This window comes from Diabrotica virgifera, chromosome 2 (genome assembly GCF_917563875.1).
Source record: "Diabrotica virgifera virgifera chromosome 2, PGI_DIABVI_V3a".
Classification (NCBI taxonomy): domain Eukaryota; kingdom Metazoa; phylum Arthropoda; class Insecta; order Coleoptera; family Chrysomelidae; genus Diabrotica; species Diabrotica virgifera.
This window is the reverse complement of record NC_065444.1, coordinates 237070404-237089972: the sequence shown is the minus strand read 5'-3', so window position 1 is coordinate 237089972 and position 19569 is coordinate 237070404. Positions and strand designations below refer to the sequence as shown.

Sequence of the window (19569 nt, the reverse complement as noted above, 5' to 3'; positions counted from 1 at the left end):
TTTTTAATCATTTTTAAGTCCATATAATAATAGTCTAAGATGTCAATAACCATTAATAATAAACAAAAATTTTTTCCTTACGGGGAATCGAACCAAGTACACGTCCGTAACTACATACACATACCGCTAGCCTACGCAGACACTTGCTAGACATGGGGGCGATATTAAGTATAAACAAAAACAAATAGGTAAGTAAAAATTGTAAAAAAAATTACTACATACTTAAATGTATTATAAAATTAATATATTCCTAAATTTTAGAAGAAACATTCGTAAATTGGTACATTTATACAAAACATTCCAAAAATCGACACTTCAATCCTTCAATGCCTCGACTTAATGCTATACCAAATACGCTACGAGGACTGTGTCTGTATCGGTTCGGACGTACCTAATGACAATTCACGGTAACAAACAGACAAGCTGAAGTGTAATAAATATACAATAAAATGTTTTAATAATACTCATCTTACTCCTGAGGAAGACAAATCCAAAGACACCAAAATTATAATAAATATATTTACTAAAAAAACTAATATATTCTTTTCACACCTTTTCTTGCACTGATATATTTATACATAACTAGAAAGATTTTAGCAACTAAACGCTATACTGTCAGTGTGCGCATGCGCGCAGGTTAAAAGAAATATAACTTCAAAAAAGTGGATATTTTCTTTGGAATTCGATACATGACACAATGCAATATTTTAATAAAAATTTTGACTGTGACTTATTAAACTAATAAGTTAAGTCGATAGTTATTACATCCTTTATCGTTACTTGTTTGGGAATAGTTACAAATATTGATTCCAATCAGTTATCTAGTCATGCTAAATGAATGAAATTTTTAGATGTAAGATTTAATTATTGTTTGTTTCGTTGGATTTGATTTTTTATATTGATGTAATGTTATATACCTGCATTCTTTCTTGAAATGTGAGGTCTGGTAAACCTAAGACATAGCACATTTTTGCCAATGCTGCTTCAATTGTTAAGTCTTCTCCTGAAACTACACCGATATCTTCTAAAACCTAAAATAATAGTTATTTATGTACCAAGTCAGTAAAGTGACTCTTTATCGAACGAGTCTGATATTACGAGAAGAGCGAGCGAGGCGAGTAACAGACGAGTTCGATAAGGAGTCTTTACTGACGTGGTGCATACAAAATTTTATCGAAAACATATATTTTTTAAATTTAATGTCGTCCGAATCACTGGGGTTATAAACGACAACAATGAAAAATAGATATTAAAAATAAAAAGAGATTGTAATATTAAGTAAATACATATGTACTAACAAAAAGTATACATGAAAAGAAAGAATACCAGATATGCCCCTGGGAAGGTTGAGTTTACTTCTCGTTTGCTGGTATATTTGACAATCGGTTGAGATATGTTTTATTGATATAAAATAATATTTGCCAACATAATTTGATATTGGTTTAACACTTACTTGCAATTTACAATTTAAGAACTTTTTAAATTTTAGACGTCATAAGTGGTCATAATAATTTCATGACAGTGATGACAGATAACCTGCAAGATGGCCGCTTTCGATTTTTAATCGATAGTTGTCAATATTGAATAATTACTAAATCGGTAAAGTTTTAATCTATTTTATATGAATATAATTACAAAATACTACAGAATTTCACTTTTTGACATAAATTGAATTGATATAATATCGCAAATTATTACAATATTTTTAATAATTAAAGTAAATAAAAGTCCACTCAAATACTCGCCATTCGATTACTGCCATCGACCACTTACATTCAATATCGGTTAATTTGATTAATCGCGGCAGGTAAAGTAAAATTCTTCTTTCAGTACAATAAAGTGTTACTTTACTGCCGCAAATGAGGGCAAATGAGTACAATAATGAATGACTTTAGTGACGGTTGGCGATAAATTATTTTTAATAACACGTTCAACAGCTTGTTAAAAAATAATTTAATTTAAAAATTTCTTTCCCTTTTCAGTTTTAGTAAAGCAAATTTTTTTATGTGATCATAAAAGTTTTCGTATGACAACTTCAAAACCCTCATATCTCTTTCTTCATAGGCTCGCTATTATTGTTATATGTTTTGTTTATGTATCTTCGGCAATCTTCTTAATTTAGTACTTCCTCTTCAGGTGCCATCCCCGCTACGGAGGTTGGCAATCATCATAGCTATTTTAATTTTTAAGGAAGTAGCTCTAAATAGTTGTTTTGAGCTGCATCCAAACCATTCTCTTAGGCTCTTCAGTCATGAAATTCGTCTTCTTTCGATGCTTCTTCTGCCATCTATCTTTCCTTGCATTATGAGTCGCAGGATGCCATACTTCTTGCCCTGCATCACATGTCCGAGATACTGTAGCTTTCTTTCTTTAATTGTAAGTTCAACTTCCTTCTCTTTACCTGTTCTTCTCAGTACTTCATTGTTTGTAACTCTATCTACCCAGGAAACCCTCATAATTCTTCTATAGGTCCACATTTCAAATTTGGTACTATTTTAAGGCTAATGTAGCAGCTCAATTTTTTGATTCCTCTTTCAGATAACTGAGTAAATCTATATAATTTGAATTTTTTGAAGAATGTCAACTATGTATGTAAAATTGTAATATCCATGAATAAGGCAATTGGAACTTCTATGTACCCTTTCATTCCGAAGACCTAAAGCGTCTTGGGCGACTTCTTCTTCTTGTTTGCCATTCATTTGTGTCCATCGTGTCCATTGAAACGTTTCTCTCTCAAGTTCTGTGCCATATAGTACTTCCATTTTCTCATCGATTTTCCTCTATCTCTTCTTCCATTAACTTGTAACAGCTCTATCTTCAGCCCAAATATATTTTATTCCTACGCCTAACGTGACCAAACTATTGCAGTCTTTGTTCTTGAATCTATTTTGAGATTATAGGCACCTCCAATCTGTCTCTAATCAAGTCGTTCCTGATCCTGTCCCTTCTAATCTTATAGTTCAGAGAAATAAGGAAAAAAAATATCCTGTTGGTGACATAACCCCCTCCAGGCCGAAACCAAATTTTTTGAGTAGTATGTACATCTATATTAATAACCTATATGTTTCCTGCAGCCGATTTTGATGATATACATAAGTAGTTATAAACAAATGAAGTTCAAAAAACGGTAAATTTTCGCTTTTTTCGTCTATTACCAAAAAGTTAAGCATTTTAACCAAATTTGAGAGTAAGGTACTCATAAATCGTATAAAAAACTTCAATATGGCGGTCGCTGAATATGTCTATTCTTATTGGTTGCTTAGAAAATTGCAAAATAAATCATAAATTTTGAGTTCTTTTAAATATTCATATCATAACTTATGTAAAAATTAACTTAGAACCTTCTTATTACACGGAATGCTGAAACTTCTGGTGCTTAAATCTAAATTTTAAAGCAATTGGTCAAATAGCTTAAAAGTTATTTAATTTGTTTATCCCAAATTAATTTTTTTGCAACACTAAAGTCAGAAAATGATGAAGTTACAGTAATACTTTGAATATTTTATGAAAGAAGAAGATTTACGCTATTAATTTAATTAAAAAAAATGACAAAAAATAATTCTAAATATTGCAAAATTATTTTGCAAGGACATGTGAATTAAAGAGGGGGGGCTAACTTCGTCCCTAATTGTCCTAGGACCATTGTTTTCTTTCTAAATGTATATAAAAATTCAGTCTTTCTAAATATGAAAAAAAGAATGTGTGTGTACTTTGTACGCACGTAAGAAGATATTCTTCTATTATACAGAGTGAGTTTTATGTATGGAAACACTCAACTATCTCGAAAACGGCTTGAACGATTTTTATATAGTTTGGTAGGTAGGGGTTTTCTAATACGACCGATATTATAGTGCTATTTACATTGTTGTCATATTTTCCGTTTTTCTGGAAATCTAATGAACTTTCTTATTTCAAATAGAACACCCTGTATGTTTTTTGCGTTTTGAAGTTCTTAAGAAATACTGATTATTTTTTATGTTATATTCCCTATACTTAAATGCCATAATTTCGGAGTTATTGATACATTTATTAAAAAAAAAATTGTACAAATTATAAAAATCAATTTTTTTGGCCCGGATAAACACTATTTTAGTTTGTTTGGATCATTAGGAACAAAAAGATCTTTTGTAATTTTTCTCTGAAATTAATCGTTTCCGAGTTATAAACAATTTAAAACTGAAAAAAATCGAATAATGACGATTTTCACGGTTCAAGAACATAAGTAAAAAATATAATTTTTAAAATTTTAAAGTACTTAAATTCAAGCCCAACCCTTCTTCTACTAGCTTGCCAAAAGATTTTTTGCCTCCTTTTATTGTATAACATTGCTTTTTAATTTTAAATGAAGTGCATATGAGAGGACGGGCGATGCATTAACAACTAAAAAACAATGTTTTAAAATAAAACAATTTTAAATTACTTATCGGCAGCTGATAAAATAAGCCTTGAGCTTGAATTTGGTTACTTCGCGGTTTCAGAAATAACATTGGTAATTTGTGTTCTTGAACCTTGAAAATCGTCATTATTCTATTTTTTTTCGTTTTAAATTGTTTATAACTCGGAAACGATTCATTTTAAAGAAAAATTACAGAAGATCTTTTTTATTCCCAATGATCCAAACAAAATAAAATAGTGTTTAACCGGGCCAAAAAAATTGATTTTTATAATTTGTTTAATTTTTTTTTAAATAAATGTAGCAATAACTTCGAACTTATGGCATTTAGGTATAGGGAATATAACATAAAAAGTAATCGGTATTTTTTAAGGACTTCAAAACGCAAAAAAATATACAGGGTATTCCATTTGAAATAAGAAAGTTCATTAGATTTTCAGAAAAATGGAAAATATGACAACAATGTAATTAGCACAATATCGGTCGCATTAGAAAACCCCTACCTACCAAAATCTATAAAAATCGTGGAAGCCGTTTTCGAGATAATTGAGTGTTTCCATACATAAAACTCACTCTGTATAATAGGTAATTTAAACGAAGTAAATATACTTAAAAGGTTATTTGTATTTTATTTAAAAATCAAACAAACTTTCTTATTTACCACTTTCAAAAAATATTTATTAAAACAACCAAAAATAAAAAAAAATATGAATCGCCCAGGAATTGAACCCGCAACCTTCCAATCTCAGTGCTAACACATTTTCTACTACTCCAGCGAGGTCCTAGAAATAGACATGTAAGTTTCGGATATAATTACACAACACGGCGACATATAGTGTAAAAATGTTATGCTTACATAATATTTTATTATTTTACTACAGGGAAACACAAATCCAAAAACACAAGAATTATAATAAATAATACATTTCCTAAAACCACTAATATATTCTTTTAATGACTTATTTGCACGGTTACAGATACATACATACCTATCTTGAAAGATTAGTAATGAACTACATACTGTCAGTGTGCGCAGGCGCGCGGATCATGTACAATTTTACCCTCAATCGATTCGCCGCTAAATAAGAATATCTTCAAAAATAATTTTTCTACGGGTAACGGTTAAAAAGTTATTCTAATTGTTAAATAAGTAATTAAAAAATCAACATCTTTTTGCAAAATAATTTTACACTGTTTAAAATTACTTTTTGTCATTTTTTTAAATTAAGTTAATAGTATAAATGTTCTTCTTTCATAAACTGTCCGAAGTGTTACTGTAACCTCATAATTTTCTGACTTATAGTGTTGCAAAAAAATGAAATGGAGATAAATAAATTAAATAACTTTTAAACAATTTGACGAATTGCTTTGGGATTTAAAATATAATTTAAGCAAAAGAAGTCTCAGCATTCCGTGTTAGTCGAAGCAATAAAGCACTGAACCTCCGAAAAAAAAAGGACAAGACGGATCTTAAAGGTACGATTCCGAAAGCGGCTGCAGACTGCAGACCGCAAACCGCAGACTGCAGCGACAGTGTCGTCTGCGGTCAGACCAATTCCGAGCAGAACTGCAGTGCATCTCTATATAATAGCAACAACAGCATTGCACGATGGGAATTTATAATAATAGTATAATATTAAAAGTCGTATAAGTAGGATATCAGACGCAATGAACAACGATGAATTAATGTTATATCTTTTGATGGAAAAAGAAGATGACGGCGATCTTTTACTTTTGCATTATAAAAGAAAAAATAAGTCAACTAGGTCTCTATTTAAAAATAGACAATTTGAAGGAAGCTTGCATCGTAAATAACTGAATATTTTGCTACACCATTAATTAATTGCTCTTCTTATTCATTTGAAATACTCATTTTCAAAAGAAATTCAATTCTTTTCACTTTTCAGTCAATTTGGAAGCAAAAATACGTGTTGTCGCTCTGCGGTCGGCGACACTACTGGTTCTGGTGCAGTACTGCGGTCTGCGGTGGCGACGTTCTGCGTGCGGCGGCGACAGTGCCGCTCTACTCGACATCAAGCTCATAAGAAACCATATGAACCAGTAGGTCTGTCGCTGCGGTCTGCGGTTTGCAGTTTGCGGTTTGCGGTCTTGTTCGGAATCGTACCTTAAGAATGCAATTTTTGTGTGCAGTTTTTCAATATTATATCATGGCTCCGGTTCACAAAGTTTTCTGGGCCTCGATTTTTGACCCTTCGCTTCGTTATCGAACGTATTCGCTACGTATACTAAAATACGAAGCGAATACGTTCGATAACGAAGCGAAGGGTCAAAAATCGAGGCCCTGGCGCATTCACGAATCGAATGCAAAAATAATTATTAAAGTGCTCAAACAGACAATAAAAAATATCCAGAACTCGTCAATTATCGGCGGAAATGAGTTCAATTTTGTAACTCGGGGGTTTTTGGGGTCGCTGAAAACGAATATAACGTCAAAAGTGATCTCCGGAGTACCTGGTGCCCAGGGTACCTACTGTTTACCTCGTATTGTGGAGTTTTCGGCAATAAATTTATTAAAAAATTAGTCAAAAATAATTACTCGGGGGTTTTTGGGGTCGCTAACGACGAATATGACATCGGAAGTAATTTCCGGAGTACCTGGTGGACAAGGTACCTACTGTTTACCTCGTCTTGTGGAGTTTTCAGCAAAAAATGTATTAAAAAATTAGTCAAAAATAATTACTCGGGGGTTTTTGGGGTCGCTAACGACGAATATGACATCGGAAGTAATTTCCGGAGTACCTGGTGGACAAGGTACCTACTGTTTACCTCGTCTTGTGGAGTTTTCGGCAAAAAATGTATTAAAAAATTAGTCAAAAATAATTACTCGGGGGCTTTTGGGGTCGCTAACGACGAATATGACATCGGAAGCGATCTCCGGAATATCTGGTGCCCAGGGTACCTACTTCTTATCGAGTTTTCGGCAAATTATTAAAAAAATAGCCAAAAATAATTACTCGGGGGTTTTTGGGTCGCTGATGACGAATATGATATCGGAAGTACTTTACGGAGTACTTGGTACCCAGGGCACCTACTATTTACCTCGTTTTCTGGAGTTTTTGGCAAATTCATTAAAAAATTAGCCAAAATTCATTACACAGGGGTTTTTGGGGTCTTTGACGACGAATATGACATAGGAAGTGATCTCCGGTGTACCTGGTGCCCAGGGTACCTACTGTTTATCTCGTGACTAACGATTTTTGACTAATTTTTTAATGAATTTGCCGAACACTCCAGAAAACGAGGTAAACAGTAGGTACCCTGGGTGCCAGGTACTCCGTAGATCACTTCCGATGTCATATTCGTCGTCAGCGATCCAAAAACCCCCCGAGTAATGATTTTTGGCTAATTTTTTAATGAATTTTCCGAAAACTCCATAAGAAGTAGTGTTACCCAAATGCAAGACCAAGACGAGACTTAGATAGTCTTGGTCTTGGTCTTGCGCCAGTACACCTGGTCTTGGTCTTGGTCTTGGTATTGCGCTCCCGGTCTTGGTCTTGGTCTTGGTCTTGCAGCAAGAGTCTTGCAAGTCTCGCAGTTGCCCATTAGCATATTGCATATCTTAGAACAACGTAACAGAGTAGGTACATTTTAAGATTGAATATCATAGCCATAGGAAAAACCAACCAAATTAATAAATATCTGACACCGGGTGGGGTTTGAACTCACGGTGTAAGTGATCCGTGCCCATATTCTAACTAACTAAAGTTTATTAGAAACATGCATTTTTTAGTGTATTTGCTATTCACTATCTGTGATTTGAAAAGCATTCAATTCGGTGACAGATCTGCACAGTATGTTAATGCCAGTTCTTATTTTTATCCACTACGTTGGGTTGGACAGACCAGTATGGGTTTCAGATTTTATGGCACGTCAGCTGCTTCACAAGCAAAGTGAAACTTACTCTTCAATATCTCACTTGTTAGCCTTATATATAAGGCTATATAGCCGTATTTTTTAACAACGTCGCTGGAAAAATGTTGTTGCTAGACAGGTAAAGTGTCATTGTATACCGGATACCGGGTATACCAATCAAACTGTGTTTTTTCTCAAAGTTCGTATCATTTTGTGGAATATTCTAGCATATAAAATACTGAAATTAAAACCCAACTATAGTCTAATGTTTTCTTAACATTCTGTTTTTGATTCATTCGCTTATGTTGTATAACAAAAAATTTAGGTATTTTATCAACTAGCCATGTTTTTCATTAATACAGGGTGTTTTTAAATAAGTATGGCAAACTTTAAGGGGTAATTCTAAACAAACGAGTCATGTTACGTATGCATGCCAATGGTGAATATTAAATTCTTAATTGTATGTCAAAAATGCGCAATAACTACCTCATAAATCTCACCAAATTTCATTTGCATATCTCAACTGGTTTTAGAGCAATAAATAAATCCTCAGTTTGTAAGAAAAATTTTAATACCCCTATTTCGGAAACGAAGCATTTGCGGACATACCCTCCTATTAGAGGTGAAACTCACAAAGTGCACTTTTTTGAGATTTTGACATTTTCATCAATTTGAACTCAATACGGTACTGTCCAGCTCTGTAGAAATCAACTGGGTCTCTATTCTAATTGCTGAGATAATTTTATGGTATACTTCACTAAGTGCATGATTGTGAATTTCGGTTTCAAGGTAAAACTCATTAAAACTTATTATTGCCCTTAGTGAATTTTTCCTTACAATCTGGAGTGCCGAATCAGTAATACATAATATGTAATAATATTATTATTTAGTGATCTTTCAAACAATACATTATTAAACATAACTGTTTATTATTTTTGTGTTCATTATCTATTCGGCGATTGATTAAAGAAATGAGCTTATATTATTTCTTTGTAGCAAATATTTTACATAATCTATTTTGCGATCAAGCAGGCGACTTGTGTGTTATATTATATTGTTGAAACTGTATATTATTCGTGTGCATTACCTGTTCGGCGATTGATTAAAAGAATATGGGTTTAAATTTCTTTGTAACAGATAGCCTATGCTTACATAATGAATAACATTATCTATTTTATGGTTAAGCAGGCGACTTTTGTGGCTGTCGCCAAAAATAATGGCATTTATTTTCAAACAACGAAACTTATTGTTCATTTTTTAAAGAATAGACGGTTATTTTTGATAGATCGTTAGTAGTTGTAAGTCAGCAAAATTTTGTATAGGTACCTTTGTATGTATAAAATGTATGTGGATATTTTAACAGTAACATTACTTCTGTTTCTATCACATGTGATTTTCTATAGAGGCAACTGTTTTGTATAAACTTATTTATGTACTTAATAATTATTTATTAACATTGTATTCATTACCTATTTCATTTTGAATCCCAACGTCATGATACTTTATGGAGATAAATTCATTAACTTCTCAATATCCAATAATTGTGTTCATGGAAAAACTCATCAAGTACAAAGTGTAGCTATTGAATTTTACCTCTAATAGGACATACCTATGTTTATAAATCAAACCAAGGCCGGCGATAACGGGCCTGCAAGAGATGCATTGCAGGCGGGCGATCCTGTTTGGGGGGCACCAAAATGAGCACCTTTTTCTGCTGGTGTTACACAAACTCATAGAAAAATTATTTTCTTTCAAATTTTTCAATGCAATAGAATTTTATTCACGGCTCCAGTATGCGTAGTGTGTGACAAACACTCATTTTCAAAATGCTATGGATTTTAAAATTTAAAATCCAAATTTAAAATTAAAAATTTTAATCCGGAAAATAATTTTTTAGATAATAAGAATTAAATAAGATATTTACATCCTAATTACATTTTGTACCATTGCCAGAGGATAAAATATCTAAATATAGGTAAATACCTAATTAAACCGAAGGGCGCCTTAGCTAGTATTGCTGGCGGGCGCCTTATACCCTAGAACCGGCACTGAATCAAACTGCCATTATTTTTGGTGCTGAATTAGCCTGTAAGGTTACCATTTACCATACTTATTTAAAACACCCTGCATTGATGAAAAACATGGCTAGTTAAAAAAGTACCTAAGTTTTTTATTATCCAACATAAACGAATGAATTAAAAAACAGAATGTTAAGAAAATATGTATTTAAAAACACAGTTTGATTGGTACACTCGTACCAAAAACCTGGACAATTAAGTTCAGAGCAAAGAAATCGTCTGCTGTTAAAGATGTGCAAAATATTTTATTCTCCTATATACTCCCTAAAACGACCTTCAGTTCTAACCGCAAGACGCAAGAGTCTCGAAGGCTTAGTCTTGTTCTTGCTTAAGTCTTGCATGCTAAGTCTTGGTCTTGGTCTTGCTAAAATTAGGCGGTCTTGGTCTTGGTCTTGGTCTTGCGAAAACGCAAGAACAAGACCAAGACGGCAAGACCAAGACCGATTTTGGGCAACACTAATAAGAAGTAGGTACCCTGGGCACCAGGTATTCCGGAGATCGCTTCCGATGTCATATTCGTCGTTAGCGACCCCAAAAGCCCCCAAATAATTATTTTTGACTAATTTTTTAATAAATTTTTTGCCGAAAACTCCACAAGAGAGGTAAACAGTAGGTACCCTGGGCACCAGGTACTAGGGATGGCGGTTTTTGACAAAACACCGGTTTTTGGTTATACCGGTTTTTTTGCTTACGGTTTAACCTGGCGGTTATAACCGGCCAAAAATACCGGTTTTTGGTTTTTTTAATCCAATAGGTTACAAAGTTACATTTACAATACACTTTAGTTTGCGATACACATTCGACTCGATATCAATATGATCAAAATTAGTACTATCGAAACAACATGTATTACTTTTAACACGTTTGTATATTTGTAGAATAGGTACATTTTAACTTTTAACTAATTTAATACTTCCTGTATGAGTGTATCGTTTTGAAAACGTAGCAAAATTCTTGGAGATTCCTATTCGTAATCAGTAATTCGATATTCATATTCAGAGCATTATTTTTGGTAATCAGAAAAAGTAATTCACCCACTTTCATTGTCAAGAGTTAAGTGTGAAAAATAGATGATGTTTGCGTCTAATTCAACCAGATCACTTCTTATGTAAATGATTACAAATACCTTTTCAAGGAAATATTATAATAAAACTTAATAATTCTTTCTGGCTGATGTTAGATTGCACTTACAGTTTGCTTTTGTATTTTATGAAATAAAATAAAATTTGAAGTTTTGTTTGGAATAATTACTTGAGAATAATAATTATGATTGGGATCCGAAATAATACCTAACCTAATCCTAATCACCGTAAAAACCTAATAACCGGTTTTTACTTTAAAAAGAAAAAACCGGTTATAACCTGGACAAAAAACAACCGGTAAAACCGGTTATTGCGAAGTAAAAAACCGGTTTTAGGTTTAAACCGGTAGGTTTTTCCCATCCCTACCAGGTACTCCCAAAAATCACTTCCTATATCATATTTGTCGTTAGCGGCTCCAAAAACCCCCCGAGTAATAATTTTTGACTAATTTTTAATGAATTTGCCGAAAACTTCACAAGACGAGGTAAACAGTAGGTACCCTGGGCACCAGGTACTCCGAAGATCACTTTTGACGTCATATTCGTTTTCAACGGCCCCAAAAACTCCCGAGTTACAAAATTGAACTCATTTCCGCCGATAATTGACGAGTTATGCATTTTTTTTATTGTCTGTTTGAGATGCACTTTAAGAATGCATTTTTTGTATGCAGCTTTTCAATATTATATCATGGCTCCGGTTCACAAAGTTTTCCGGCGCATTCACGAATCTAATACAAAAAGAATTATTAAGATCCGTCATGGTCCTTTTTTTTTCGGAGGTAAGGCCGATTATAGTGCTTTATTGCTTCGTCTATGTAATAAGAAGGTTCTAACTTGATTTTTACATAAATTATAAACATTTATAAAATCTCAAAATTTATGACTTATTTTGCAATTTTCTAAGCAACAAGTAAGGATAGACATATTCAGCGACCACGATATTCAAGTTTTTTGTACGATTTATGAGTTTCTTATTCTCGAATTTGTTTAAAATGCTTTACTTTTTAGTAATAGACGAAAAAAAGCGAAAATTTACTGTTTTTTGATCTTCATTTATTTATAATTATATACAGTATGTCCCTGTAAGTTGTATCCATATGGAAAACTTTTTTATTATTAATTTTACGAAAAAAAGTTATTCTTTATAAAAAGCTCTGCATGGTCCAAAACCTAAGATTTGACCATCAAATATCAAATTTTTTGAATATTATACGAGGTATGTCAAAAAGTTTGAATTTCACTCAAGAGTAAAGTAGCTTTATTTTTAGTAATATTGGAAATTGCTATTATGAAAAGTTGTTTGGAATTAAAAACTATATTCTAATATGCAATTACATCCTTCTAATTGAAAAAAATTGTTTTTGAAAAATTATGGATAACTATCATTATTTTTTCAGTTATTTCATTTCTGATAACTCTTTTATTATTAATTTTACGAAAAAAGTGGTTCTTAATAAAAAGTTCTGGATGGTCTAAAACTTAAAATACAACCATCTTATATCAAATTTTATCAATTTTATACGAGGTATGTCAAAAAAGATAAATTTAGATCAAAAGTAAAGTACCTTTATACAGGGCCCCAGCAAGGCTGATTGGCGCCCGCGTGCGGGATAAATTTTAGCGCCCTTTAAATCTACTATACAGGGGAATGGGGAGGAACGCACCAAACTTTAAGACTGTCTAATATTCGTAAAATCATCAAAAATAAATACTTACTTACTTACTAAGTCCTAAGCCTTTCTACCTTTAGGTGTAAGGCTGTCAAAAATAAATAGAATAATAATAAAAAATAACTCATACGTTGTTATTCGATTTTCATTTGTTTCCGAGATACGGGGTGTTAAAATTCTTATTACATACTGACGATTTATTTATTGCTCTAAAACCGGTTGAAATGTGCAAATGAAATTTGGTGAGTTTTAAGACATAGTTGGTGCACATGTTTTGACACACAATTAAGAATTTTATATTCACCACTGGCGCGCGTACGGGTAATAGTCTAAAATTTTTTAAACGAAAAAAATAGTACGCCACTGAGATATTTCAAATTAAAAATTTATTTTTGAATTCCCTGTTCAATCTCTGACAAACAATCTATCTTCATGTTTTCATACGACGCTTCATTTTCATGCAAAAAATAAAATATCTTAACGCTTACAAAGTATTCGAAAAGTCAGTTTCTACATGTTCATATAGAAACTTCGTCGAAAACTTTATAAGCGTTAAGATGTTTTATTTTTTGCATGACAACGAAGCCTCGCATGAAAAAAAAGGGAAGATGGATTTTTTGTCACAAATTGAACGAGGCATTCAAGATTTTTAATTTGAAATATTTCAGTGGCGTACCATTTTTATCTTTAAAAAATTTCAGACTATTACCCGTACGCGCGCCAATGGTGAATACAAAATTCTTAATTGTATGTCAAAACATGCGCAATAACTATGTCTTAAAACCAACCAAATTTCATTTTCATACCTCAACCGGTTTTAGAGCAATAAATAAATCGTCAGTTTGTAAGAAAAATTTTAACACCCCATATCTCGGAAACAAATGAAAATCGAATAACAACATATGGGTTATTTTTTATTATTTTTACGTACATTATACAGTCTTGAAAAGTTTGGTGCGTTCCTCCCCACTCACCCTGTATAAAACTAATAAATATTTTTGAAAAATTTCTGAATACTTCTATAATGTTTATTTTAGTAAGCTATAGGGGTGAAAATAAAAGAGGAAATTTAGTGTGATTTTTAATAATTGCAAATATTTAATTCAAAAGAAATTTTTTATTTATTTTAAGGGACTGTCGGCCCTCGGAAATAACGATATCTTTGATTCTGCGTTTAAATTTTTTAAAAATACTTATTACTTTTCTCAGGATTCGAAAAAAATGAATACATTTAAAACACATTGAAAATTTTGACAGGCGACATTTTGCGCCTTTCCCCTTAAATTATTTGCAACATTAATGAGGCACCCTGCATATTAAATTAAAAATATATTAAAAATATTTTGTCATTTCAAAGTTTTCAAACAAATTTTATACAGAGTGTACATAACTAGGATCCATATGGGAAACTGTTTTATTATTAATTTTACGAGAAAAAGTTATTCTTCATAAAAAGTTCTGCATTGTCTAGAACTCAGAATACAACCATCAAATATCAAATTTTATGAATCTTATACGAGGCATGTCAAAAAATATGAATTTTGGTCAAGAGCAAAGTACGTTTAGTTTTCACAATATTGAAAAGTTGTTATGAAAAGTTGTTTAGCATTAAAAACTGTGTCTCTATATGCAATTACATCCTTATAATTGAAATATATTTTGATCTAGAAAGGCACTTTACTTTTGATCGAAACTCATATTTTTTTACATATATCTCATATAAAATTGAAAAAATTTGATAGGATTTAGTCACCCGTTTATGACTTTTCAAGTTGGGTTGTTCTTTAGTAGTATTGAATTCGGCAATTTGTGGCAGGTTGTTATTCGAAAGATATTTAGGCTCAAAGTGTGATTTCCTTCTAATATACTTCTAATAGAGGGGTGTTAGTGTTTGTGCACAGTTCGTCATTACACATAATGTTCCCCAGTTCGTCAGAAAACAACAAATAAGGGAATAAAGACCCTGAGGAAACTCTTTTGAAATAGTTTGATGATGTAGAAGACGACATAAGCGAAGTGGAATCAATTTGTGATGAAAATGTTGCCACTGACTACCATTGCTACACTGTACTAACTATAGTACCTGTCAGTTTTTTTTTTGTTTAAACCTTTTTTAAAAACCTTTTTATTTTCATTTTTATTACTCTTTGTTTAACTCGATTATAAATTTTTATTAGGATTCTTTTATTTGTTTAATTTTTATCACACTTTTTTTTGGGAGTAAAAAGGTACACAATCCATTCTTTCATTCTTGTTATAATGTTTTTTATTTTAATAAATACAGAAAAACTAGATTAATTACTGTGTTTTTTAGATAATCAATACTTTCAGTAAGTCATCGAGATATCTTTTTGCATTAAAATATTTAACAAAAACAAAAATTACCACTAAAATGCTAAACCCGTCTCTCAGGCGGTTAGTTAGTGTTTACGTCATTTGATTTAAGATGTTAGTACTTAAGGCTTAAAATAAATATTTCTTATTTACCAAACCTTCGGTTTGGCGCCCCTTTGGGGTTACGCCCGGTTACGGGGGCCCTGCCTTTATAGTTCAGAATATTTCAATTAGAAGGATGTAATTACATACTGAAACATAGTTTTTAATTCTAAATAACTTTTCATAATAACAATTTTCGATATTGTGAAAAATAAACGTATTTTACTCTTGAGCGAAATTCATATTTTACATACCTCGTATAAAATTGATAAAATTTGACATATTTTAGATTTTAGACCATGCAGAATTTTTTATTAAGAAGCACTTTTTTTCGTAAAATTAATAATAAAAGAGTTATCTGAATTAAAATAACTGAAAATAATGTTAGTTATCCATAATTTTTCAAAAAAATAATTTCAATTAGACGGATGTAATTGCATACTAGAATACAGTTTTTAATTCCAAACAACTTTTCATAATAGCAATTTTCAATATTGTGAAAAATAAAAGTACTTTACTCTTGAGTGAAATTCAAACTTTTTGACATACCTCGTATAATGTTCAAAAAATTTGATATTTGATGGTTAAATCTTAGGTTTTGGACCATGCAGAGCTTTTTATAAAGAATAACTTTTTTTCGTAAAATTAATAATAAAAAAGTTTTTCATATGGATACAACTTACAGGGACATACTGTATATCATCAAAATCGTCTGCAGGAAACATATAGGTTATTAATATAGATGTCCATACTACTCAAAAAATTTGGTTTCGGCCTGGAGGGGGATGTGTCACGAGAAAAATCTTATTTCTCTGGACTATTACCCACCATCCACCGTAACATTTTCATTTTAACTACCTCTATCATATTTTCCTGAATATTCTTTACAGGTCACATTTCACTGCCGTACACCAACGCAGGCCTTACCACACTCTTGCATATCTTTCCTTTCAGCTTTTTCCCGATTTCTCGATCACAGAGTCCCCCGGTCATTCGCTTCGAGTTAAACCAATCAGCCTGTATTCAGGGGCGCGCCAAGTAACTTCGGCGCCGTCGTGCAAAATATTGATACGCGCCTTTATCAAAATTACCAGGGTAGAAATATTATAACCAATCACTCCTTCACATTTCAATGTGGAAAACTATGAATTTTTTTCTACATCTAAATAGGTTTTTTGAAGGAAACAATAAGTACACAGTACACAAGTACACTTATAAAAAATAATATATTCTTCTTCTTCCTTCTTGTATGTAGGTTTTAAAGCCTGCTTCTTCTTCAATATTAGCCTCCTAAATTGTTTAGGTTATCGCACCAACTTTTTCTGTGTCTATTAATATTTCTTCGTCCATTTGGTGACTTATCTCGTGCTATTCGTACTATCCTATCCTCCACCATTCTACTAATGTGTTCGTTCCACTCCTACTTTTGTTTTGTCACCCATCCATTTATATCTTATACATTGCATGCTCTTCTTATGTTTTCGCTTCTTTCCCTATCCAACAGACTTTTCCCTGTTTTTTGTCGAAGTATTTTCATCTCTGTTTTTTTCTAGTAGTCTACGATCTGTTTTTAAACCAAGAGGAGTAATTCAAATTTACCGCGCCGTAATGCTTGTTTGTAATTGGTCCAACTTCAGGCAAGTTTACTCCACTGTTATCAAATTTTGACACTAATGAAATTTATGAAATTTTGACACTACTGGCATTTCATGGGTTAATTAAGTTATATCGGCGATTTTTTGTGTTATCAGCGTTATTCCTTTAACTTTTAGTTTTTTAGTCGGCTTTTATATAAAAAAACATGATCAACCAAAAAAGAAGATGTATTTGGTGATTTTTCTAGTGACTTTCTTGGGTGTGAATCTGTCTTTTTAGTTTACTCCTCCTGGTTTAAAAATAAACTACAGGGTGTCCAGAAAATCTACAGACAAACGAAGACAGGAGATTCCTCAGATAATTTCAAGATATTTTAACCCAATTCACCTAGTCCGAAAATGCTTCCTAGGGGAGCTAGAGCTCTTTGAAGATGACGTCTTGTATTTAGTTTTTCTTAAATAACTCCAGAACGCTTCTATTGAAAAAACGAAAATTATTACACATATTTATCTTCTAGAGATAAATCGATTCCATGTATTGCGAATTTCTAGTACCGGTCATAGGCGTCTGTTTTGGGTAGGGCAGCAGTTATTTTATCGCATAACTTTTTTATCTTTAATTTCTAAGAATTTTTTACTTTAGATTATTAAATTGTGAGGTATTCTACAACTAAAATGTACTCTTGTATTAAGTCGATAGGATACACCGTTTTCTAGAAAAATCGATTTGAACATTTTTCTTGTTTTGAATTTCCCAAAAAAATAAAAACTATTTAGAAATCCGAAAACTGGTACTTTTATTTATATTTCAGAGATGAATCGATTTCACTAATTGCGAATTTCTAGTACGGGTCATATGCGTCCGTTTTGGGTAGGTCAACGGTTATTTTATCGCATAACATTTTTGTCTTTAATTTTTAAGCATTTTTGACTAGACTATTAAGTTATGAGGTATTCTAGTACTAAAAGTTACTCTTGCTTAAAGTTGGAAAAATACACCTTTTTTTTTGAATTTTTTTTTCAATTTTTCCTGTGTCAAAATAGCTTAAAATTTAAAGACAAAAAAGTTATGTAATAAAGTAACCGGTGCCCTGCCCAAAACGGACGCCTATGATCAGTACTAGAAATTAGCATTGGATAGAATCGATTTATCTCTGGAAGATTATTTATTTTTACGCGCCGATTTACGTTTTTCTAAATTGAAGCGTTCTTGAGGTGTTTAAGAAAAACTAATTACAAGACGCCATTTTCAAAGAGCTCTAGCTCCCTTAGGAAACATTTTTGGACTAGGTGAATTGAGCTAAATTGTCTTAAAATTATCTGAAGAATTTCCTGTCTTCATTTGTCGGTAGAATTTCTGGACACCCTGTGTAGTAGTTATTAAAAATAATATATAAAACACTATATTCACAATATTATAAAGTATATTGCACAATAAAACAGAACAGAATAAAAACTATGTGAAAGTTGTAAATCATTACTTAAAATTATTAAAAAACTGAAGATAAAAAAATAAAACATATTTATATTGCGATTTTTTTAAACAAATACTCTTATTATTATATATGATGAAAACCAACGGAAATTTCTTATAGAAATTGAACTTTTCTTGCTTTACCTTTGACAAATTCATTAATTTGATTTTCAATATCCAGGTCCTTTAAAAACTTAGATTCTTTAGAAATTTCTGTAGAAATCTGTTCTGAAGATCTTCTAGCCGCTCCTAACACATTCTAGATCTGAAGTAATTCTTAATTAGTTTTAGTTTAGAAAATGATATCTCGGCGCAAGCTAAAGAAATCGGCATGGCATAGTTAATAATATACGTAACGCAATAGTAATGTTTGGGAATGAGTGGACTAAGTTATTTTTTGCAATGTTTTTTTACTTAAAAAATATTTAGTTTTGAATTGGATATTTATTTAACTTTGCCGACTCAAAGGGCGCCTTTAACACCTTGGCGCCGTCGTGCGCCGCACGACCTTGCCCATATGGACCTGCCTGTATTCTCTGCCTTTATGAAAGTATTTATGTTTAAAATTGAAATATATGCGAATAGAAAAAAGTCATACTCACTTTACCAGTTTCATAAGAATACGATACATTTCCTCGAGCACAAATCGTAATGTTCACAATCATCACACCTTTGTTTACTGCATTTCTAAGTACTTCTAAAATTTCTATTTTTGAAGGTACATTTCCAGATCCAAAACTTTGTATAACTACGCCCTCAACTTTTGGCAACTGCAAAAAGGCGGATAACTAAAAATAAAAAGGTGTTGTATAATATAAAATCAAAACTCTGTATAAGAAAGGATTATCAATAAGATTATGTCTCATCTGTTGTTTATTTTTTACTCAAAAATAACGTGATTATAGGAAACTTAGATTTGTGTGGATGAGTATATCCATAATAAGGATGAAAGTAAATAGGTTTAAATGC

The 19569-nt window shown here is 31.8% G+C and overlaps 1 protein-coding gene across 3 annotated transcripts in view; it reads right to left on the bottom strand.

Annotated features, from left to right (window-relative positions):
* Positions 1–19569, bottom strand: part of LOC126880497 (60 kDa lysophospholipase) — an 84134-nt gene that overhangs the window by 1907 nt on the left and 62658 nt on the right. For all 3 annotated transcript variants that reach the window (XM_050644376.1, XM_050644375.1, XM_050644377.1), the window contains exons 7-8: positions 19203–19388; positions 918–1031 (exon numbers count right to left, since the gene is read on the bottom strand). In XM_050644376.1, coding sequence (XP_050500333.1) covers positions 918–1031; positions 19203–19388 — 300 coding nt within the window. The remainder of the gene's footprint in view (positions 1–917; positions 1032–19202; positions 19389–19569) is intronic.